The sequence below is a fragment of the Streptopelia decaocto genome, assembly GCF_964273445.1.
Source record: "Streptopelia decaocto genome assembly, chromosome: 3".
In the NCBI taxonomy this organism is placed as follows: domain Eukaryota; kingdom Metazoa; phylum Chordata; class Aves; order Columbiformes; family Columbidae; genus Streptopelia; species Streptopelia decaocto.
The window spans coordinates 24,713,519-24,737,086 of record NC_138656.1 but is presented as its reverse complement, the minus strand read 5'-3'; the positions used below and the strand labels follow the sequence as shown (position 1 = coordinate 24,737,086).

At 42.9% G+C, this 23,568-nt stretch overlaps 1 protein-coding gene across 2 annotated transcripts; it reads left to right on the top strand.

The window, feature by feature from the left end:
* Window positions 1-103: 103 nt before the first annotated feature.
* Window positions 104-22,214, top strand: DTL (denticleless E3 ubiquitin protein ligase homolog). 2 transcript variants are annotated; one of them, XM_082049652.1, is made up of 15 exons: window positions 104-209; window positions 470-595; window positions 1,355-1,453; window positions 1,778-1,839; window positions 1,931-2,051; window positions 2,549-2,614; window positions 3,735-3,850; window positions 4,525-4,598; window positions 5,517-5,620; window positions 6,590-6,694; window positions 8,612-8,724; window positions 12,398-12,487; window positions 14,297-14,435; window positions 18,408-19,270; window positions 20,754-22,214. In XM_082049652.1, exons 1-15 carry the CDS (start codon window positions 164-166, stop codon window positions 20,820-20,822), a joined length of 2,193 nt encoding a protein of 730 aa, XP_081905778.1. In that variant the 5' UTR covers window positions 104-163; the 3' UTR covers window positions 20,823-22,214. The 2 variants fall into 2 exon arrangements, with proteins under 2 accessions (XP_081905778.1, XP_081905779.1); XM_082049653.1 differs by lacking the exon at window positions 1,778-1,839.
* The last annotated feature ends 1,354 nt before the right edge of the window (window positions 22,215-23,568 follow it).

Here is a 23,568-nt window from a genome sequence, read left to right as displayed (position 1 = left end):
GGCCTGCAGGCCCGGCCCCTCCTCGCCAGCCAACCAGAGGAAGGGGGCGGGGCGCGGCGGGCGCCTGCTGTCCAATGAGGAGCCGAGGCGCATTTGGCGGGTCGGTCGGTGGCGGGAGTCGCCGCCACGAGTCGCGTCCCGCGCGTACCGGTTGCTGTTGGCCATGCTGTGCCGCGCACTGCTCCGCCGCGCCTCGGCCGCGCCGCTCCGTGAGTACCGCGCGCGCCTCGCGCCCCGCTGCGGCCCGGCCCGCCGCTGCCTCTACCCCGGGCGGCGGCGCCGCGGCAGCGAGAGCCCGGGCCGCCCGCTGCCGTAGCGGCGGCCTCGGAGCCCCCGGGTTAGACCCCCCCTTCCCCGACGGCAGAGTGGGCGGCTCGGGCGCCTCCAGAGCCGCTGCGGGGGCCTCGGGGCTCCTTGCGCCCGCGCCGGTGGTGTGCGGTGCGGTTACGGTCCGTCTGTCTCGCCGTAGGTCGGTCCTCGCCGCTCCCCCTGCAGCACCTCTTGGACAGTTACCAGTGCAGCCGAGAAGATGACCACCTGTCCTACGGGGAAACAGGGATGCCCGTCCCTCCTTTCGGCTGCGCCTTTTCTGCAGGTAAAGTCACCTTCGAGAGGCCCTTTCAGGGGCCAGGGTGTGGGGTCCGCTGTTGGCACTCAAAACTTTTTTTTTTTTATGTGTCTCATTATTTGGTTTTAAAGTTTATTGCTTTAAAGTGAGCTGGTAACAGTGTACTTGCATCTAAATGTGATATAAACTGCATCATGGTGCTCGTAGGTATACGGGTGAAAAGTATTCCCTTAAAGCCTCTTTGTTTCAGCTTTGTCTGTTTCAAGGTATGTCCTCTTGGTGACAGTGCTAGGCTACATAGTTGAAAAACTGAACTTTGTTCAAAGTGTATAAAATATATGACAGGATGGAGTATGTAGAAATCAAAGAAGTGGATGGATGTCACTAGACTGTGACATGTAGTGTTTTCCCGTGATAAATACATGCTTCCTGCTTTTCTAATGCACATCCACAGAAAGTACTGGAGGTTGTAGATGATAGGTAGTATAGATACAGAAAACTACAACTAGAGAACTATTATAGCTGGTGAAAGACGCCATTATCTCAAAAGTTGCTCCTGGAGCCATTTGATTGCCCATGTATCGTAGATCCTGAATGAAACATCTAGAAAAAAGTGTTGGCCAATATTTCTGCATTTTGAACATTTAAATTGCTATGTAAATACTTTTTTTTCAAACCTCTCTATTTGCCATGTACCCTACTTGAAGTATTTGTGGCCCTTCACAAAGAACAGGGACATTATGATTCAGCTACATAATACACAAATATATTTTGATTTCTTTTCAGCCCCGAACTTGGAGCATGTACTGGCAGTTGCAAATGAAGAAGGATTTGTTAGACTGTACGATACTGAAGCTCAAACTACCAGCAAACTCATCTTTAAGGGTATATATTATACAAAATGTGATTTTCATTTGATATGTCATGTACTAGACCTACTGGAATCAAAGGAAGCATCTTGCAAGTCATTTAAACATAAATGTGGGCAGTACTTAAATCCTTTCATATACTTTGCTGAGTTTTCACAGAGCAGCAGCGTGACTGTGCCCTTACAACAGCAGCAGTAGGCGAATTGTTCTCTATTGTTTTTCTTGCCTAAGGGAAGCTGTTGACAAGTTTTCTGATTTCAGTGTCTGGTGTTCTTTAGTCTTCTGCAAAATATCCCACTGCAATGCACTGAGCTAATCTTGGTTTCTGTTTTGTTGTTAGAATGGCAGGCTCACTCAAATGCTGTATTTGACCTTGCCTGGGTACCAGGGGAACACAGGATTGTAAGCAGTCTTTTCCCACCTAATTTTATTTTTAATGCTTTGGCAACTGTGTGCAGAAAGTGACTAAAGCTTTTTATTTTTCCTTCTGAAGGTCACTGCTTCGGGAGATCAGACAGCCAAGGTGTGGGATGTGAGGGCCGGGGAGCTTCTTGGCATATGTAAAGGTCACCAGTGTAGCCTCAAGTCAGTTGCTTTTTCTAGATTTGAGAAAGGTAAATGTTGATATTCCCTGTTGTCTGTTTTTCCCTTCATCTTTCCTCCAGGCACATCGGTCCTTTGGGGGCTAAAAAGGGCTTTGGAAACTGTCAGTTAAAATAGCAGAGGCAAACTGAGCAGCAGCCTAGCCAGTGAAGCAAAACTAACTTGTTGGAACTTCACGGTGACCTGTTGCTAATATCTGCACATTTCTGATCTTGGGCAAGTTTAAGACATGATATTGAAATAATTCAGTCCTTACTTCCATACATAAATTTGTAAATATTCTTTTCATAAGCTGTTTTCTCTAGAGTAGTAGTAAAGAAAGACTAGGAAGACTAAGGAAACTAGTCAAAAAGCATGGCAGAAGACTGGCCTGAGTTTTATATTTCTAGGACTGGCATTCCAAGTGTTGGGGCAAAAGAGCCAGAGGCACATAGATGGCATTGTACAGCATTCGGTTAATTAAAATAAAACTTTTGAAAGCTAATAGCACTCTTTTTCGCTCTCTCAGCTGTCTTCTGTACTGGAGGCAGAGATGGAAACATCATGGTTTGGGATACCAGATGCAACAAGAAAGGTAACCGAATGTTTAGATACATATCAAAAAAGCTCAGTATCTTGTGTAAAAACAGTACTCAGATGTACATGTTGGACTAATGCTTTTGATTACAATATAGGCAACACTTCTCTAAGAAGAGGCTTGTCAGATAACAGTGGACTGCTTTTGTACAGTTAAGGGGCAGAATAGGTATTCCTTCTGTGTCTAATGTTTTTTGCACTTTGCAACAGTCTCAGATTAACAGCATGATATACATGCTGTTCTGATAATACTGATAAGGAGGTACAGAAAACATCCTTGTATGGGACAAGCAAGGAGATAGATGGGTTGGGTGAGAGTGCTCCGGTCAGAGCCATTCAGAGGGATGAAGCAAAGCTGGGAAGATTCCTGCCAGAGTTGGAAGGAAGGCAGAAAGTGCAGGAGCAAAGGTGCTTGTGAGTCCTGGGAGCAACTGAATATGTTGTAGGAACACCTCCTAAATGCAGGGTGAGCTCATTCTGCTCCTCTCTTTCTGTTTCCTGGAGCTTTTCCTTCCCTGGTCAGGTCATGCCTTTATGCCTCTTCCCAGTTCTCTACTCTATCCCAGAAGTTTCCTGAGACCTGTGCTGTCAGAACATGTCTCTGTCCCAGGCTCTTCAGACTTGCAGCTGGGGGAAAGGAGAAGCTCCGTATGACTGATGTGGAAAGTATAGGGAAAAAAAAAGTAGAAAAGTCACTTTTCTGTAGTACAGCAGTAAGTTTCATAAAGTGAGAAGTAGCAGCCAAAGGCTACTAGAAAATTATGAAGTGGAAAAGCACTGGAAACCTATCTATGAGTACAGTTCTGCTCAGGATGAAGTGGGTTGAACACTCCAGATGAGGTTGCACGCTGAAGGCCAGACCAAGCGGTGATAATTTCCAAAGGCAGCCAGTCCAGGCCAGTTCTAGCTCACACTGACCTCTGCAATTTTTTGCTGTATATGCTCCTGTTTTGTACTGTGTTCTTCTCATTGGTTTCATATGTAACCAGCAATTGTTGTTTTCAGAATACATTATTTTAAATGGTTTTAAAGGTTAGTCTCAGCTACTGCCTGTTTTATTAAAGTGATGGAAAAATTGCATAGAAACGTTTAATTGATATGTCTTTGATTTCTTTCAGATGGATTTTATAGGCAAGTGAATCAAATCAGTGGAGCACACAATGTGGTTGACAAGCAGACTCCTTCCAAACCAAAGAAGAAGAGGCAGAACCTAAAGGGACTTGCTCCGTTGGTGGTAGGTGTCTGGGGAACAAATGAAAAGTAGGCCTGTCTTCTGAGGACAATGCTGTTCATAGAAGCCTTGCTAAGTAATTATCACGAGAAATATTTGATTTGGATGTCATAATTGCTTCAGTTTATCTTTGCAGAGGTAGCTTTTTTTGTTATTGTCACTTGCTATGGCTAATTTTAGACATTGTTTATTTGTCTAACAACCCATGAGCCATCAAAACCATATTTGTGCAAATGCCATGTGAAAATACATCTTTTTTTTTTTTCCAGAGAGGAAAGAAGTGGTCCAGCATTCTTCTTTTGAGGGGGAAGATAGGGAGGGCTGTAACTTTTTTTTTTTCTTTAATTTGACCACACAAATGACTGCTTACTGCAGTAAGACCTAGTCTTATTTGATCTATTAAACCTTGTGATGAAGGCAGCTCTCTTATCTCTGACCTGAAAGGTTTAGCTTCAAACTGCTGCCCAAATACTTACTGCTCAGTAGCAATTGCACTTGTGGGAGTGTTCGAAGGGTTGTTGTGTGTTTCGAGGTTCTCCTGCCTGGCTAGGAGGAGGTTTCCTTAGTATTCACTTAACCTTGGACTAAGCAGCAAGATCTTGCTGACTTTGAAAGAAAATAAATGTTGTGGGGTTTTTATTTCCTTGTTGTTTTTTTTTTTCCTTTTCTCCTTCAAGGATTTCCAGCAGAGTGTAACTGTGGTGCTGCTTCAGGACGAGCATACTCTTATTTCTGCAGGAGCTGTTGATGGGTAAGGCTTTTCTGTCTATTCTGCATGTTCTTCACAGTGGCACAAAAAAACTGGGCAATTTTTTCCTAAGATCACACAGTGGCCCACAAAGCTACAGTTGCTATTAGGTAGATTCAGCAGAGCTATGCTGCTTTGGCAAAGCTGAATGCTGCTTTTCTTCCTTACTGGAGGTGGCAGTGCTGGGACAAATTGTGCATATGTGGTAAATGCTCATGTTAGTGTCTTAGCTATGGGGCAGAACGGGAGCAGTTCTTAATATCCCTCTCTATTCTTGTGGACTTATTGGACCTCAAGTAAACAGAGTATTGTTAGAGAGCTGTTTTGGGATGCGAGTGGGTGGTTGGTGCCTGGATATGTGTAGGCATGCTTGAGAAAATGTTGCCTTGAATTACAAAGGGTGCATTCTTTTAGGTGCCAGATCTGGTGCAGATCTTGGAGCGCAAGCAAACTGTCTCACTGATTAGCATGGCGATTACCCTCTCAGAACTCAATTCTTTAGCAGGCTCCATGTGGTCAGAGCCTTTCTCAGGCAGATAGGATTGACTCTCCTGCCTATGGGTCGTGAGAGAGGCTTGCTCCTGTCGAGGAGGAAAAACCTTGAGGGCCTTCATTTTTAAAACTACAAGTCAGGAGTACAAAGGCATCCTTGCATATCCTTTTACTAGCTGAAGAAAGTTGACTTGTGCACCCATGTTGGATGTTGTGTAAGTTACAAAAGACAATGCCACTTCCTCATCCATAACCAGCAGAGCAGTTGTTTTGCTTTCAGCCTGTCTCTGCTCTACTCTTGCTCAGCTGCTCCGTAGCACTGGACACTCCTCAGTAATGAGCAATCTGTCTTCCTGTGCTCTCAGAAGGACCTGTCAGCATTGCAAAATAAATTTTTAAGTTGAAGACCCTTGTGCTTTTCTATTTCAGTGTGATCAAAGTATGGGACTTGCGCAAGAACTATGGGGCTTACTCTCAGGACCCGGTGCCTTTCAAGTCTTTTTTATACCCTGGAACCAGTACTCGGAAACTTGGTAAGTTATTGGAGGATGTATTTGTTTAAGTGCAAAGTGAATTTAAGAAGGACCAACAGTGCCATCTCTTTAGCCAATTAGATCACACTGACAAGCTCAGCAGGGTATTTCGATTGCCAATACCAAATCTTCAAGTTGCAGAGTGAATGTGCCCCACTTTTGTATCATTGCACCAATGACAAACACTTGCATAAGCTTCAGCAGTGCATTTTCAGAAATGGAGATGAGGGAATGATAGAGCTCTTGAGGTAGAATTCAGCTAGTAGTTTTGATGCATGAGGAAAAATCAGATTGAACTCTTTCTTTGCATTGTATCTTGCAAATGCAACAGACCAGACTGGGTTTTTACATTATAACCTTCCAGAGTGGAGCAATACTTAATGCTGTTTGTTATCAAAAACAATAGCACTCTTGTTCATGCTGCTCTGTGCTTCTTTGTATCAATATCTTAACGCCTTACAATGCTCTGATGCAACATAGTAATTCCCGATGACTTATCTAATCAACTATCTTGACGTGGTAATGGTCAGTGTCAGTCCCAAGAACCTGAGAGTAATCCTTGAAGAGCTGTTTGTGGAACAATGTGCTGTCAGGGAAAGATTTTTTTGAACCTAAATCACTAGCAAATCAGAACTTGGGTTTTTCTACCAAAGCATGAGGGTTTCTGTTTATTTTTAATCTACAAATTCTACAATTCGTTGTTCCTGTTGTCCATTTGAAACTATCAAATGAATCGCTTGCCTGCTCTGAAGGTGAGATCCTCATGAATCCTCATGAGAAAACATAGATATTATTCTAGAAGCTTTCCTTCCCCAGCAAGTGCTCTATCAAACAAATAAATTTTCCAATAACAATCAATCTCATATACAATAGAGATCCTTTCCAAATTTCCCTCTCTAGGCATTTCTTTGAGAATTCCTGTTTTTTGTGGAGTTATTTCTGATGAAGAACTTCTCTCTTTGTCTATAGGGTATTCTAGCCTTGTTTTGGATTCCACCGGTGCTAATCTGTTTGCTAATTGCACTGATGACAGTATCTACATGTTCAACATGACAAGTTTAAGGACTGTTCCAGGTATGCACGACATCTGTGGAAAGAGCTGCAAAAAATAGGTGTTGCAGACCATAGAAAGGCAAGTTTCTCCCTGTGACTTAGAGAGACCAGCTTGAATGCTTAGGAGACTTATTCCATGCTGTTGTATCTAAATCCACCCAGGAGAGAAGGCATCTGTGCAAGGGCCAATCATATTTTGTGTTAAGCCACCCACATGAAATTAATAGCACAAAAACTTGCATAAATGCAGATACTGGTTCACCCAGACTGAGACTAAGGATAGTTTACATGTTTTCTGGTGGGCAACAGCTAGTTTCCAGCTTCTACCCACCTGAAGCAACTTTGAATCTCGTGCTTACTGGCAATCACTGATTTTTTGAGCTCTTAGATATGAATCCATGTAAAATGGTCTTATTCAGATATTTGATTCCTTCAGCTCTGCATCTGTGACTTTTATGTTGACAAGACAGCCCACAGATTTCGGTGCACGAAGCTGCTATGTCAGAAGCCAGTGGCCGCTTCTCAGAAAGCAGCAAAACTTGTTAGATGCATTCCAGCCAGACACGCGGTTTAGTTTCCGTTGCTTTTCTCAGTCTCTCAGTTAATTGAAATTAAATGAACAATATGTCCTTCTGTCTGCTCTTCGGGAAGGCAGTGTGGTGGGTGGGAATGCTTCCAGAGTCAAAAAGTGGTGCAAGTAGCACATTTTAGTAGGTCAGTTGTTGAGTTTTACCATGGGTGTGACTGTTGAGCTGTGGAAATACACAATATCCTGTCCCCCCATGGGAGTGGGCTCTCTCCAAAGCGCAGAGCATCCCACCCTTGGCCTCCTCGTGGATGAAGCCGATAAAACCCAGTGAGCAACCTCAGTTCAGCCAGCTGTATGAAGCGTGTGTGGCTGTTCCCGCAGAGGGCAGCGCCTGCCCACCGGTCTGTGCTTCTCTCCTTTTGTCCCTGCTGTGGCTGTGCTTGTCCCTGCTGAGGCAGCTGGAGGTTGTGGGGGGGCGTGAGGAAATTCCTCACTCTAGCAGGACTTGCTGGTAGGTCCGGCTTAGGAAGGGCCTTGCTGTCCTGTAGCTGTTGCTGTGCTGAGAGAGCCGTGGGTAAAAATTAAGGGATATTTTGGGGGTCTTGCAATTTTTCAAAGACCACCAAATGCAGCCACCTGTCCTCTGATCTGTGGGTCAGCTCCTTTACCAAAACCGCTATTAAAACAGGGCTGGTAGGGGGGGTGCCAGCCGTGCCTGGTGCTACATCAGGAAACTCGACCTTTCTGCCCCGATGAGAGGATGTGATGTAGTGCAGCTGGGTGCTCTAGGTCCACCCTCAGCTCCTGTGCTGGCTAACAGCTCCTCCAGCCCCCGCAACAGGGGAAATGGCGACCATTCAGGGTGATGCTTTCAAGGCTTTCACAAACACTATTGGGGCTTTAAATATAGGCAACCAGCAAGCACGGTTGACATGGTGCAAGTTTTGTTGATGAAATAAAGATGCTGGAGCAGGAGAAAGGAGCAGCAAGCACCCTCCTTGCCTCCTGGGTGGAAGAAGGCCCTCGCTATGCTTTCTGCTAATGTTGTGGGGCTGGTGGTGGTGGAACCATAACCAGAGTAGTGGGGCATCCCAGGTGATGTCTTGGGTTGCTTGTGACATGGGTGAAGCTGAAGCTTTAATGAAACTGCCACTGCTTCCTAATGCTGCAGAGAGAGCTGTTCAGGTAAACCTGCTTCATTTGGAAAGCCTGAAGGGCTCCAGGTGAATAATAAAGACTTCCTGCTGCCCCAGAGCGAGGGAGCAGTGCAACCACTTTCTCCACTTTCTCCAGAGGATATGCGGCTGGGCAGGAAAAGCCTGTAAGATCAGCCCTGCTTGCGCAACCCACTCCAGGGCTATGCATTGAGTGGGGCTTTTATTTTGATTTTTTTTCTTTTTTCCTCACAGTGGCAGTTTTCAGCGGGCACCAGAATTCAACCTTTTACATCAAATCCAGCACCAGCCCAGACGACCAGTTCCTGGTCAGTGGCTCGAGCGACTGCAACGCATACATCTGGAAGGTGAGGTGATTGGGACAGACCCAAGTGTACAGCCCCCAGCTGCTCTGCTCTTTCGTTTCATTTGCTTTTCATGTTCATGTAGGACACTCCCTGTCTCCCACTCCTGCTTGCAGCAGCCTAGGGTTAGCTCCTGGCCTGTTGTGCCCGGAGTTTGTTGCTCTCAGGGTTAGATGTAACTGTTTAATGTAAAACAGAGCTAACCTCCTGCCTTCAGTATGTCTCTCATCACTGCTGCTTATTGCAAGTTGCTGATTTTAATCTGATTTTAATGGGCATTAAAATCCTCTTTCAGTCCTGGTGACTCATCCAGCTATGACAAGTAGACAGACAGTTCTAGCTTCATATTTAGCAATGGAGCACATTAACAGAAACCTAACAGTTTAATTGTTTTGAAGGGCACTCTTTCCCCCCAATTCCTCTTTTTCCAGCACTTGCTTCAGACATAGCTTTTTATCATGCTTAATCTACAGTAGTTAAAGCCTTTGTATTACAGCAATGGCTCAGCCAGAGCCTTCAGCAAAATTCCAAAGCACTGTCTGACAGCTGAGAGGCTTCCTCACTTGGCATCTTGTGCTGACATGTAGGAAACGCAAAGTCATCAAGTTAATAGCAGGGACCGCAGAACAAGGTGCGCTTCAAGTTCTGGTTTTCATACGGGACAGCCATGCAGTAGAAGGGTAGGCTTCTTATTGACGTAGAATTGACAGAAACCACAGGTGACTGCTTCTTTCGGGTTAGGGAACGCTGACTTGTTTACCCCTGCCATGATGACTTCAAAAGTAACATACAAACCTTTAAGAGTAGAGGGTCAGGCTGCTGTGTCTGTGGTTTGAGCATGGAGTCTCTTTGGTTTGGAGAACACTGGTAAGCAGCTGGGTTGCTTACTCAGAAGCAGCAGGAGTGCGGTAGCTCTCCCCTCCCAAGTGTCATTTTATTCTTCCTCAAGTTCTGTGTAAGTTCAGCAAAAATACCTGCGCAAACTTGGGTTGGGCGTCCTACTTTCATGTGTTTTGATACTTTCTTGAAATGCAGGCTGGGGCTGGGAACATTAGCATTCAAGGAGGTCATTACATCTCAAAGTTTAAGTGTTTAAGCATATTTAGAATGCCTTTTTGTACAGAAGGCTTTTGTTGGTATCACATGTGGGTGACAGATTGTCTTGCATATTTATTAAACAAATCATCAGATGATCACTTTTTAATACCCTGGTCATGTTAGAAAGTGAGATTTCCAGCAAAAACTGTCTCTTTTGAGATCTGTCATGTTCAGAGGCTCCTTAATTTGTTTGAAATGCTGTCAGCTTTTACTGACTCTGAAACATATGTATCTTTTCTTGGGATGAGGATTTACTATGCCATGAAGAAAACATGGTTAGATATTGCAGAAGCAAATAATGTGTTATGTTGGAAATAACATAACGAAGAGCACTAGCTTTCCATATCTAGAAAGAAATGAAAGGCAGGACAAGACATTGTTGAGGAATGAAAGGCCGAGCAAGAATTTGTCCACCCAGATTATTTGAGAAACTTCAGCATCAGTGCCAAGTTGTGTTTGGGTCAGCAATTCCCAAAGAACACTGTAGCTAGAAGTTATTGCCAACAAGGACACTGTTTCAGGCTTTTGCAACATATACATCACTTTCAGGCAATGAACTTGCTTTATTGTGTTGTTGGTTTGTTGCTTCGTTTTTGGTTTTTAAATTACTGGTCTGTCAATTAATGAACTGACTCTTCAACAACCCTAAGATTATAAAAGCCAGATAGCAGAGAGGTTTCTCTGGACAAAGATGGTACCTAGCTGAGCTACCTTCCTGGTAATAAAAAAAATTCCTTTATAGACACATACTTCCATTGTCCTTCGAATCCTCTGGTACACGTGTAGCTGTACTTTACAGCTGTACTTCACACCTCACTCCAATGTGACCATATTAAGTTACCCTTTGGTCTCTCACAGCCTTGAAATTTAAGTGCTTCTGTATTGCATAGTGCACAAAACTGCATCCACTATTTTATGCAGAATCTTGAAGATGGATATAACAGCTGTTTCAGTGGGTAGAGTAACTAATGAAGTCCCATTTCCTAGGTTTCTCTTTTTAACCTTTCCACAATAGCTCTAACTTCCCCACCAATATCCTGTCAAATCAGGCAAAAAGCAGCATGTGCTGTGGCTAATCCTGACTTAACATGCACAGCCTGGCCAACTCTCTTTTGCCAAGCACAGTGGACACAGCTATAACTATGCATCCTCCTTTAGTTCACAATAATATAAGTTGGGTGTAGTTGGTCTGATTTACTGTAGTATAGCGTAAAACCACTGTGTCCCAGCAAGAGTAATTCTCTTCCTCTGTGTTCCTTCCAGCAATCAGTGCTTACTGGATCGCTATTGTGTCTGTGTTGTGTGTTATAGAAGACTGCTATTAAATATAAACAAAGGTGTTCTCTGCACCGAGATCTCCTGTTGTTTATTCCCTAAATAGGGATTTGGTTTCCGTGGTATTACATGTTTTGGCAGGGAAGGGAATACCCTGACCAAGGCCTTTAGTGGATATTTAGTCAAGTGATTGCCTTTGCTATGCCAGGAAAAAAAAGTGGCCTGTTAACATGAACCAGTTTGTATTAGAACAACTTTAAGATCTGAAGCTGGATATTCAATTGCAGTTTTGCAGGCTGTTGTAGGAGGTGATCCACAAGAGAAAAAAAACCTGTGTGTAAATCAGAAGCTTTCCCCCATGTCTTGCATCTTCCTTTGAAATCTTATACGTCTGCTTCTTTTCCCACACAGTAAAGAATCTGCTCATTCACTTAGCTGTTTATGCAAACTCCCTGGATAAATCCCCCTTATAATGTCACATCAATAATGGTGACTCATAGCTCCAGAATGGATTGCCTGCTGAAAGCATGCAAAAGTTGGATGCATGTGTGTTTTCTTCTTTGGGCCATTTAATGCTAGCTTCAGCTGCATCTGTCACTGACCGGAGCTGTAATCAAAGATTAATAACAATACTGTAGAACAGGAGCAAGATTTCTTTTTTTTTTAAGGGTGTAAGAGAAATGGAGATCAATTGGATGAGCCCGAGTGGTTTAGGAAGCTTTTTTTATTAACTCTTAAGAAGGTCTGTGGTCCAGCTGGTTGGAGGAGGTACAGGCACTTGGCAGTCGCACAAATGCCAGTTCTGAAGCCAGTGAAGGTTCATGCATAGGATTTTGTTGGTGACAGTTTTTTTTTTTTTTTAATAAACTATTGACCTGTGATTGGGGCATTTGTAAAACAGCAGCAGACCCTAAATAAAAGTATGAGCTTCCCAAACCGGTAAGCATCTTACCTAGAACAGGTACTTAATATAGTAAAATGCTTGTGTCGTGTTTTGGGCTGACAATTCTGGAGGCAGAAATCCTGAGTGTAGCAGAAACTAAACAAGTGTTTCCAGGCAAGTAAGTACATTTCAGTGCTCACCAGATGCTTCACCTTGAGAAATGAAGCACCAACTGATTCTTAGGGCTCCTTCAGCTGTCTCATGATGACAGGCTGAGAGTGTTTGATTTATCCATCTCATATAGGAAAGATGGAAAGGACTCGCATGTTTCACAGGTGGGCTGTGGGGTCTTTTCTTAGTGATGTATATTAGGTTGCAGGACTTCTGATTGTTTACTTGTTTTTCTATGGAATTTTTAAGGTTTCTGAGCCCAGCCTTCCTCCACGGATACTCCTTGGTCACTCTCAAGAAGTTACCTCCATTGCTTGGTGTCCTTCAGACTTCACTAAGGTTTGTTTTCTAGAAAATTTTCTTTCCTATGAAACGAAAGATGTGATGTGGCAACATCTGCTTTTCAAAATTGCAGCAGTATTTGTTTATTTGGGAGGAAATTTTTAGCCAATAATTTCTAAAACTGTTCATTTAGGGGGCAGTAAATGGTGCTAGTCACATGAGTACAATGTATCAGAAGTTTTTAATTATTTTCAAATAATTTAGGCTATTTGATAAGACCTAGGAAATTGCAAAAGAAATAATACCTCTTGATGAGAGCCTGTGACACTACCTGTAAGAGACAAAACTGTGAAAACATTTAATCCAGGCTTTCATAAGCCAAAAGCTTGTTCTATGGTTTTATTCTTACAGCTTTCTTACCTGTCTGACCATTGATACATCTGCAAGTCTTACACAGAGCGGCAAGAAGTTTTGAATACCCTTTAAAAAATGTGTGGACTCTTTTCATTTTGACCTTTTTTCAAAATCGGAGCTGTTTTAATGACATATTTGTGTGCATACCCGAAAACCTACAGTGAAATTGGGTCAGTGATTTTGCACCAGAGATTGCCAAAAGGAAGAGGACTGCAGTAGGAGGTTGGTTCAAATGATTGGCCTAGCTCAAAATGAGAAACAACCCTGAAAAATCCTAGATAGTGTCCTAATAATAGCCAGAGCTTCTTTCATCCCGTAATATTAAGCAAGTCAGGCACTCTCCCTGATTTGCACTATAGCTCTGGGTCTTTGGAAAAGTGTTGCAGTGTAGGAGGGTGGGAGTCTTGTGGCCAAACAGGAGGAATTGTTCTGGTTGTGTAAGATGCACAAAAATATGAGAATTGGCATTTTAGATAAAATCTGTGATCTAGAGGTGGCCCAGCATCCTGATCATGATGTGTTGGAAATGCAGACCAATACCGCTTTTGAAATCATTACTGACACAGGTAAGAAATAGTCAGCCATTGTACAGATGCTGAAGCCTGAAGTGGAAAATGTGGTGTTAAGACAGGTCAGGAAGCTGCTTGGAGTGACTTGACAGGCAAAGCTGCTTTTTGTAGGTACACTATTGGTGTCACAAAGGTTAGAGTAGAGGCACTTTTCCATCCGGTTTGCTGTGAACTTTGGCCACAGCATTTCCTTTTTCTTGCTGCTGATTCCTCTGTGAGTCATCAGCCAATCTGTCCAAAGAGAGCCATAAAAGGGGTGCTACGTGAGTTCTGCTGCTTCTTTGGATGACATTCCACGGACCCTTTTGGAGCATGTGATGCTGCGGTGTGGATCTAAACCAACATTTCTAGCAGAGTTGGTTTCTCTGCCAGGTACTGCTGACATATGACTCTGAAGAGAAAGTGCCTGAGGCTGGTGCAACAGCCTTCCAATGTCACCTTCTTGGTGTGTTGCAAACGTTTGTCCCCAAGCAGAAAAGCTCCTGAGTAACAGAGACAGACCTGGATGCAGGTGCAAAAAGCGGCATAGCTGCATTTTTCTACCGAGTGATTGAGATTTCAAAATACACCCTGGCCATTCCTGAGCAGACGGGTGTCTGTTACAGAGCCGTGCAAGGCAGCCAGTTACTGGTGACTGACATTTTGCAGAAAGATGTGGAAGTGGCAACCTTGCCAACTTTGATGCAAATGCTGCTGTCTGGTATGGCAAAGAAACAGAGTTGGGTTGGTTTTTTTGTTTTATGGGCAAATCTTGTACCCGCTTAATCAGGCTTCACCCTCATGCATATTGGCATGGTGTGTTGGGTGTAGCTGTTCTATTTCACTTGGCCAGCGATCCAGAGGATGTGCTTTGGTTACTCCAACAAACTAATTTATACTGTAGATTGCCACGTGCTCTGACGACAACACTGTGAGGATTTGGCGCTTACGACATCGTCCTGAGGAGCAGAAATCAGCATTCAGCAAAATCAACTTGGTGGGCTGGGTCACTCAGAAGAAACCAGAAGAGCAACGTGGAGCAGGTAAGGCCCCTGAGCTGAGGTGTCTCACTCTCCAACACAGCTTCTGAATTTTGGCTGTTCTCTGTACCAACAAAAGCCTTTGGCTTTTCTTATTAGTGTTCTATTTTTTTTTTTATATTAGGCATTAATTCATATAGCCAGACAATCACTTCTACTTGTAAATACTTCAGCCACCAACAAGAAAAGCTGACTGAAATAGCTTGCAAGTAGGCTGAAGTCTATATGAGCAGACTGCAAAGCAAATATTCATTAATACAGCTTGTTGGGCAGCCAGATCTTCAGTGGGGATCAGCAGGGTTCAATAGTCGAACAGTCAAAACAGATCTTGTGTGCGTGTGCTGTAGCACTAAGTCACACTTTTTTTTAATATCAAATACCTGAGAGCGGTAAGATCATATACTTTTTCCAGTTTGCTAGTTTGCCTGTAAAGGGCTGATGGCTCATATACCACCTTGGAACTTTGAAATGTTTCCTCCTGCCCAGTGGTTGAATTCTGCACAGATTTTTTTGCTGCTGCTACCAGTATTACACCTCTTTCTTCAGCTTCATACAGTGGTACTGACTGTCTACACAGACAAATGCCATGTAGTGAAAGTACTTCAAAAATGAATGTAGACAATCGTGATGCAATCATAATGTTCGAGAATTAATTGGTAGCATTCATCTGTTCACATGTTAAGACTAGCTAACAAATGCAATACCTTTCTACAAAGCCTAGGCGATCAGACAAGCTACGCAGCATGCGCTCACAGCTCTCAAGCAGATCTGGCCCCTGTAGAGAAGCTACACACTGGACAGAACTTGAGACTAGAAGAAAGGAGCCCCGGATCATCGCACTACTTTTGACTTGTCTGAAACTTGCATTTTGTTACAGTAGAGTAGATGAAAGGAGAACAACCCTCCCCCAAAAAAAGTGAAATAAGATGAGCTGCTCTGTGGTGTAGCTCTGAACCTGAGACTACAATAGCTTCCCAGCAGCTGGTGGTGTGACTTCCTGTGTTCCACCTATCTTTTCTAGCCACCCTCCAAATGAATTTCACCTTGGCTAGCACAGATAAAGGCTGAAGGTCTCCAAATCCCACTAACGGGATAACATTACCTCTAACCTTCTGCCAGGGAGTAACAGTCTTGCAGGAAGTTTGCAGGACAATAGCGGGGAGAGTGCCAGGCCTGCTGCGTAGATGGTAAATGGTTTGTGTGTGCACACCCCTTGCTTCAGAAAGGACTCAAAATCACTTTGTGTACTCGTTTCAGCAAAAGAGAAGTAAGTGTAGGTCTGGTCCAGAAGCCTGAAACCTAAAGTAGCTTGTACACTAAAACTTTACACATCAGCTTTGACAATTATGCTAGAAAAATAGCTTATTTCTCCTCACTCTTGCTGTATTAAAGTAACACAGGAGGGAAGAGGAAGTACACAGACACTGCAATCACAACAGCCGGCTTCCTGCTGACCTTGGCTCTTGAACACAAAGCACGTGCTGTTAGATTGTAGGAGTTATCTGCAGAGACTGATTCAGAGCTGGCAAGCTAAGCAATATTTCAGACCTGCTGGGATGAGGTCTAGGTAGTTCCACACCCATTTATGTGGAACAATAAATGTGAGACTGAGGTTGTGTATTGACTGTTGACCTATATCGTCAAGCGTAGCGAGCACAGTTTCCTTTTCTTTGGAAATTATTTTTGTGGTTTCCCTAAGTTGCACTACTTTCTCTATGTTTTTGTGTAACCAAATCTGGAGCAGGCCTGTGCGTGGACAATTTGTGACTCTTAAATTTGGAGATTGATTATATCACTCTAGAAGGTTCATAGCACAAAAAGTATGAAACATCTGAAATAACCTGCTTTGGTGTAATGCAGGTTGACTACAGATATTTACAATATTGTGCTACATTCAATAGCAGCTTAAATGGAAAAAGCTTGGAACTGGCTTAGTAGAAGCCTGAATAATGCAAGCAGTCTTACAAAAAAGCCCGATCTTTGTATTCTTTATCTCAAGTTTGGGGCTGTTTCTCAAGTTTGGGTTTGCTTCTTGCTGTGACACCCATCCAACTCTCAAGATAGCTTTTTTTTTTTCCCCTTATCCAGTGCCTCCTCCAGCTTTCAGACTGATTTGGGATTGAGAGTTGCCCATACCCACCTAGTAATGCAATATTCCTGCTCTGTGAATCTGTAGACGGTCATTCAGGATCAAGAGTTGCTGAGCTTGCTTTTTCTGCCTCTAGGAGCTTAGATTTTTAAGCGCAACTAATCCCCAGCTGAGATGTTATTGTGTTGTAAGTGCTCATTAAAGTAAAGATTAGGACAACCAGTCTTGGCGGTTACTTTCTCTTAGACCAGATTGAAACAAGTTGTTGTGAAGTGGCATGTTTTATCAGGAAAGGAGTCTTTACTTCTCTTTTATTGTGTTAGAGTGATTTGTAGTGGGATCCGTTAATATGGGATCCTCTTTAATTTTGCTCTGATGCACCAGTACTTGTATTTTGGATAGTAGATAACACAGTAAAGGGAAATACTGAAAGAGGCTTAGTATGGTATATAATCAAAAAGTCATGTAAATGCTCACTTAACATACTATTTGTGAGACAGCCCAGCAAGCTAAAGAAAATGGCAGGTTATTAACACTAGACTTCTCATTGTTCTAATGAAGTGCTTTACAGTACAGTGCTAATGCCGAGAATTAGGAGTTCAGATTAAACCCCTGGTATACAGAAAATGTTTAGAGCTCTTGTGCTCAGCAGTGGGAAGGTATAGAGTAATTACGGTGCTATCCTATTTAATTGTATCACCACAAGCTAAATGAATGAGAAAGCAGGCATCTAACGAACCCTCTAATGTGTTCTCTGTTGGAGGGTACCAGAAATAAAACAAAAAATAAATAATTAAACCCCTCTAATAGTGCTGCAGACCAAGATCTTTGCTATATATGATTCCCACTGTTACAAGTGAGGTCCTTATGCCCCTGCCTGTGACTACTAAGAGGCTGGGTATTCAGAACCTCTTTTCTAAAAGCAGAGGAGTTTACATCTTGGCTAGTGAGCTCAAAAGCCACTGTGAAATCTGTTTGGGACAGATTTTATTTCATTTGGAATTTAAGTCCTTGCTCAGGAGTTGAAGAGTTTCTCACATTTCCCTGGGTGTGCTAAATAACTGCCATCTTCATACTAATATAGCATTGCAGAAAATCCTTCAGCAAAATGACAAGAGAATGAAAGTGTCCTTTCCTGTTCTCAGTCTTTTTTTTAACCTTTAAAATATGCAGCGATCAACACCTGACCAGGAGCATTATTCATATAGTAGGGCATTATAGCATAAGGCAGGGGTGTCAAACTCATTTTCACCAGGGGTCACATCAGCCTCACAGTTGCCTTCAAAGGGCCGAATGTAATTTTAGGACTGTATAAATACAGTATTTATACATAATGTGGCCCCTGGTGAAAATGAGTTTGACACTCCTGGCATAAGGCTTCCTTGGTATTGTAATTAGCTGTGGGGCCTGCTTTCATTACCTTTGTCCCTCGCCCCAGCTATGCAGACACTAAAGATGGCAGCGCAGGTGGGGAAGGTGGGGACCAGCCTTGCTGTCAGGCAGCATCTCGGTACAGAGCGGTGTGGACCAAGCCACTGCGAGGCTTCCAGCAAGGCCAGATAAATGTGCACGATCTGTTTTCCCTGTCCATCCATCCTTTGGCTGTAGCTTACATAGGAGTGCTTGTTACAGAAGGGATAGACATCAGACATTACACAAATGTACTATATTATACTTATCAATATGATGTAGGGTTTTACATAGGACTTGTACCAGTTTAGCCAAAATTAGAGGGATTTATGCAACCTCTTAATTCAAAAGGCTATGTCTGAGAAGCAGGGTCAGCACTGAATTCATCTCCTGGTTGGAAGGGCTGTTTATAAAAGGGCTGTCTTTAATTTGCTATTCTGTGTTCCTCATCAGACTACTTATTTCTCCCCCATCAGGACCGACAGCCAGCCCACAAAGTACTCCTGCCAAGGCCTTCACAGTGGGCAGCCCCTGTAATTCCTCGCCACGGATGGCTGCCTGTGCTCCCATTTATTCTGGAGACCTTCCCCTGCCTACAAACACTCCGACAGGCGCTCTCAAAACCCAGACGGCGGCAGCTTGCGCCCCAGCCAAGCGGAGCGGAGCCAGCCCATGCACTTCTCCCAAACCAAACCCTTCCTCCAAAATGTCCATTAAACATTGGGTTACAAGGACTCCGTGCTCTTCTTCTCCAGAAGTGGGGACAAAGGCTTCTTCTCCTAGAAAAGCCTTGGCAGAAGTCACCCAAGGTCTCCTGGAAGCCTCTTGCCCTCCTATAGCCCCACACTCACAGTTTGAAAAGCGTGCCAAGAGAAGGCTCGAGTGCAGCAAGGGGGACGATGTGGGGCAGAAGTGTCTGCAGGCCTGTAGCTGTGTGACTGAACTAGACCACATGGCTAAGAAATCCAAGCTGAATTTATGTCACTTGGCCACAGACCAAAAAGCTGACGATGAAGGCTCTCTCAGTCTGGCTGACTTGGATAAAGACTGTGAAGGCTCCAGCCGCAGCCCAAAAGAGCTCTCCTTTCCTGGAAGCCGTATTAATCTATCAGGCATTCAAACTCCTCCCCATCTCTTCAGATCTCCATGTGGGAAAGACAATGAGGTAGTAGATAAAGAGAATAGTTCACCTGAAAGAAAAAATTGGTTGTCTGCTCTGGGAGAGAAGCTCCGGACTGGCAGAGCTGGCAGCCAGAGCACATCAAACAGCCCCCCGTCATCCTGCAGTCCTGGTGCCAAACGACGAGAGACTGTGGCAGCGGCCACTTCGCCGAAAACTGTAAGTAGGACCGTCAGTGACAGTGGTCATGAAAGCACTTATCCCTAGCTGCCACTCTGCCCTTGTTATCTCCTGCTCAAGCATTCAAAGAATTATCCCTTTGATTGTGGACAAAAGGGATGATTTCTGGCCTAATAAGCCAGATACATTAATTCTGTTATCTACTAATCCCCTCCATGTGGAAAGAGAATTTTTAGGATGTTGACGTCCCTCACTTTAAAGGGACTTAGAGCACACAGGAGATCAGTGATCCTCCCAGTCCCCGGTCAGGTGTTCAAAGGATGTAGCTGTCATCTAAAATACAGCTTGCTCTGAGAAGCACAACAATGACAGCACCTTTCCTGGCAGATCTACTGTTTGTGTGTTCGCTGTCACATCTGCCTGATTATGTTACTGGAAATCCACTTCAGCACTGCAAGAAAGAGCTAAATTTTATTCTAGCTCAGGTAGCAAAAGAATTTGTTACCCATGTTGAAACCATGGGACTAAATAATGCCTTCAGTTCCTTCAATTTAAAACTAGCAGAAAATAAAGGAATTGCAAGAGTCAGAAGACAGGACTTAACCTACATAATCCTACTTTTCATGTACAAGAAGCCTGGCACAGAGCTCATCCTAGGATCTGAATGTTAAGCTTATAAAGTAGCTAAAAAAGTTGGCATGAGGGTTTGATATGCAAACTGAGAAACAATAATTATGTTTTTTAAAACAAACCAAACTTCACTTGTGTCTGAAACTGGGCTCTGAGTCCCACAATGTCTTTGGCTGAGTCTCATTTCAGTAAACATTATGTAAAGTTTCACTTATCAAATTTCAGTTGTACTCTAAATTGAATATCTAATGCTAGAAGTTGCCATCATTAAATCTTATTTTAGTAAAATACCTGATTTCACATCTTCCAGCACTTCTGTCAGATGTGAAGTGTGCAAGCCACCACTCCTGCAGCTAAGCACAGCAGCTGAGCTCTTCGTATTGTGGCTGCACCAAGAAATCTTGGTTATAGTAAACCTACAACTACTTGTGCTTTATGCTGCATGTACTTAAATACAAGACAGAGAGATTTGCCCTGGAGAAAGATTCTTATAGAACAATTATCTTTTCTGCCCAGTATGCTCCAGTTCAGATTTCGGGATGCTCCTGAGTTGTACTTGAAGCCTGAGGAGATGCCTGGAATACCAGCAGTATTTGTTGATCTGCTACATCTTGGGTACCTGCAGCTCTCTGATCTGCTGTAGGGAGAAACTGCAGCCAGAGTGCTTTTCCAGTGGCAGTAAGACTACCCGAGGTTTCAGCCAGTGTTCCCGGGAGGTAGTAAGCCTCTTAACTGTGAGACAAACAGATTATGGCAAAGAACCTTTCATTTATTATCTTATTTGGGAAGCTATCAGACTGGAGCAATGATGGAAGGCGACTTTAAGACTCCTGCAGCATATGAACTGTTAACCTAGAAACGTTTCTTGTTGGTTTTGTTTTGTTTTTTCTAGGCTGCAACCACTTCAGTTTCCATGAGGAAGATCTGCACATACTTCCACAGAAAGCCACAAAACGACTGAAGCAGTTGCACCTGGATGTTGACACTGTGATATCAAGAGCAAATTTAGCAACACCACCAATGATGCGCCAGGATTACACAGTTTGTTGTTAGACATTCGTAAACTTGGGGTTTTATTCTCCTGCTTTTAAAGCCATTAACACTTAAAGTCAGCTGAGTGTGGAAAATTTACACAATACTTAGAGATACTTGTGATCTCTTACTGACTTCAGATGATGGATCTTTTTATAAGGAAAAGCAGAGTATTTTTACATGGCAACTGTTATAGGCCAAAGACAGCAACAGCTTTGCTGTGCATTGTTGACAGGCACATATAGCTTGTCAGTTTGTGTTACTAATCTACTGTTGAAACTTCCTCTACTTAAGAGTAATGTGTACATCATTACACCCTCGTGAAAAGCAAGTGTTGGAATGTGTGTAGAGAAACTCACTGGAGGTAGATCTGAGCTACTTTGCTCTGAATGTCATTTCTAGTTATTCCTCTAGTATCATGACGACCCATTTCCAGCAGGGAATTTATGAATGTGTTAAGTAAATATAAGACTTTTAAACACCCTGAGTCCATCTAATGGTGATTATAGTCTAAGAGGAGACAAAGTATAATCAAGTACGTAATGCCTGTGCTCCTTTTGCCATCCCCTTGCTTCTCCCAGTCTGAAAACTCCTGTGTTTGCTGACTTAGCTGGCTCTTGAACCATCAGCACTACAGCTGTTGAGGGCAACAGCTTGTCACTTCTCTGAAATAAAATACTAGCAAGGTACGTTAGAAACATTAGTTTGATCTATTCCAAATGGTTGTCCCTTAACAGGCGGTTGCTCAGTCACATCTTACGGATTCAGCCTGTATGTAGCAAAGGCATTAATAACTGCTTATAACTTAATAACACTTTTATAATATGGTATCTATAAAATAATAGATTGTAAAATGGAGGTTGTGGCACTTGACATTTTAGAAAGCACTTGACAGAGTTTACATATTAATATTAAATGCTTTGCCATTGTAAGTCATCACTGATGCTGACAGAACAAGGTCACTGAAATGAGATCACTGTCCTGCTAGCTAATGATACCAACTCCACAGTCACGTTTTCCCCAGGGGGAGCTAGTCCAAGATCTGTATCTTAGGTGGGAGCATTTACTCTGTCTTCTGGCATAATAGTTCCTATTAACTCTTACAGCTCTGAATCCCTATTAAGTTTCTCTACTGCAAAATAATTGAGGTATTTGTAGGAGATGTGATCTGGCCAACTTATGTTTTCCATCTGAAATTTTTGCATCTACTTTACAGTAGCATTGAATAGTACAGCAGCTGAAAGGGATTAGAAGAAAACATGCTGGCTTGTATTTATGTCATAGGTTGTATTTTGTAAGGAAATAAATGACTTGAGAGAAACTGGCTTTTGTGAAAGGTCTCTTACAGCTACAGAGCAAAAGTAAATGTGTGGTGTGCTTTTTAAAGGAAAATAAAAGTAGTCACCATTGAGCTGCATCTTTTAGCAGGAGCACTCAGGGACCTAGAGGGGCCAGAAGAACTTTCTCCTTTTTGCTGAATTGCAGTTCATCACTGCATTAGCTTTGAGGAGATGTCATTAGGAAAGTGGGAAAGGTAACGTAGTGCTTCAGGCATTTTTTAATAGTTCTTAGTTTTTAAAAAAAATGATTTTTAAAAAGTGATTATCTGAATAGATCTAGTATCTTGGGCAAAACAGGAATTAAAAAAAATCTGTTAGTTTCATTTTAACCTTCTTCTGGATATTAAGGTGGAAGTAGTAGAAACATAAGCTAACATAAGTAGGTTTGGGATTTCATGCTGTCTGAATTCTAATTATTAGAACAACTGTATATGGTACAACCTGCCTTGCCTACAGCCAGTTTTTCCTGCAGGATTCTTCCACTCAGTTTGCAAATAACAGCTTGTAGAATAAGAAGTACATGAGAGACATCAGACATTTCAACAATAGGATTTAATGCTCCTCCACTTCTTTCACAACATTTTCTTCCTCCAGAGAAATGTTCTGCAGCCAAACCGTTATCTCCTATATCTTGTAAATGGCTACCTAGAGGTGATTTACACTAATAGGTTACCACTTGGATGAATAATATTGTGAGAGGATGTGAGATTTTCTCCTTTCAAATAGTACTTGTTTAGTGGAACAACTTGTTTCATGGACCACTAGGCGTAATTTCTTTCATCTTAAGAAGACGTGACCCTGGTTCAGAGCCTAAGAAAATTAACTGAAACTTATCTTCTTTTATGACCAACTGCCTTGACCTTATCATGATAAAATCATGATTCCAAAAGCACAGAAGAATTGCTGATATGAACCGTATGTCACGTGGTTTAAGGTAACCAGTGCTCTCTTTACCCGAGAAATTGCTGAACTAAGCATTCAAGGAGCTGAGCTCTTGTTATGAGCCAGCAAGCTATACCTCTGAATTGCCTTGCCTTCTGAAGGGTTTACAGAAATGCTGCACTCAATCTTTTATAATCAAACTAAGCCTTTTGAGATGCTATTCCCAAATCCTATATGTAAATCCCACTTCATGTATCTTGCAGGTTTTTCCATGCAGATGATAACTGCTTATGATGTCTCTGTCCTCAGTGTTTACCCTCTAATTGCCGAGTGGGATTTGGGAATGACCACAGCAGACTATGATGGTACTATTTGCAGCAGTTGTTACTCCTGCTCTGTTGGAAGTTCTGCCCATCACCGCTCAGCTATGAGCGGTCAACCAGTTTAGTTTCA

Bases quoted from the DNA above. Each gene is read 5' to 3' on its own strand.
- DTL (XM_082049652.1), top strand. From the start codon at position 164: ATGCTGTGCCGCGCACTGCTCCGCCGCGCCTCGGCCGCGCCGCTCC. The intron at 210-469 runs GTGAGTACCGCG...GTCTCGCCGTAG, and splicing joins CGCCTCGGCCGCGCCGCTCC to GTCGGTCCTCGCCGCTCCCC. The intron at 5,621-6,589 runs GTAAGTTATTGG...CTTTGTCTATAG, and splicing joins AACCAGTACTCGGAAACTTG to GGTATTCTAGCCTTGTTTTG.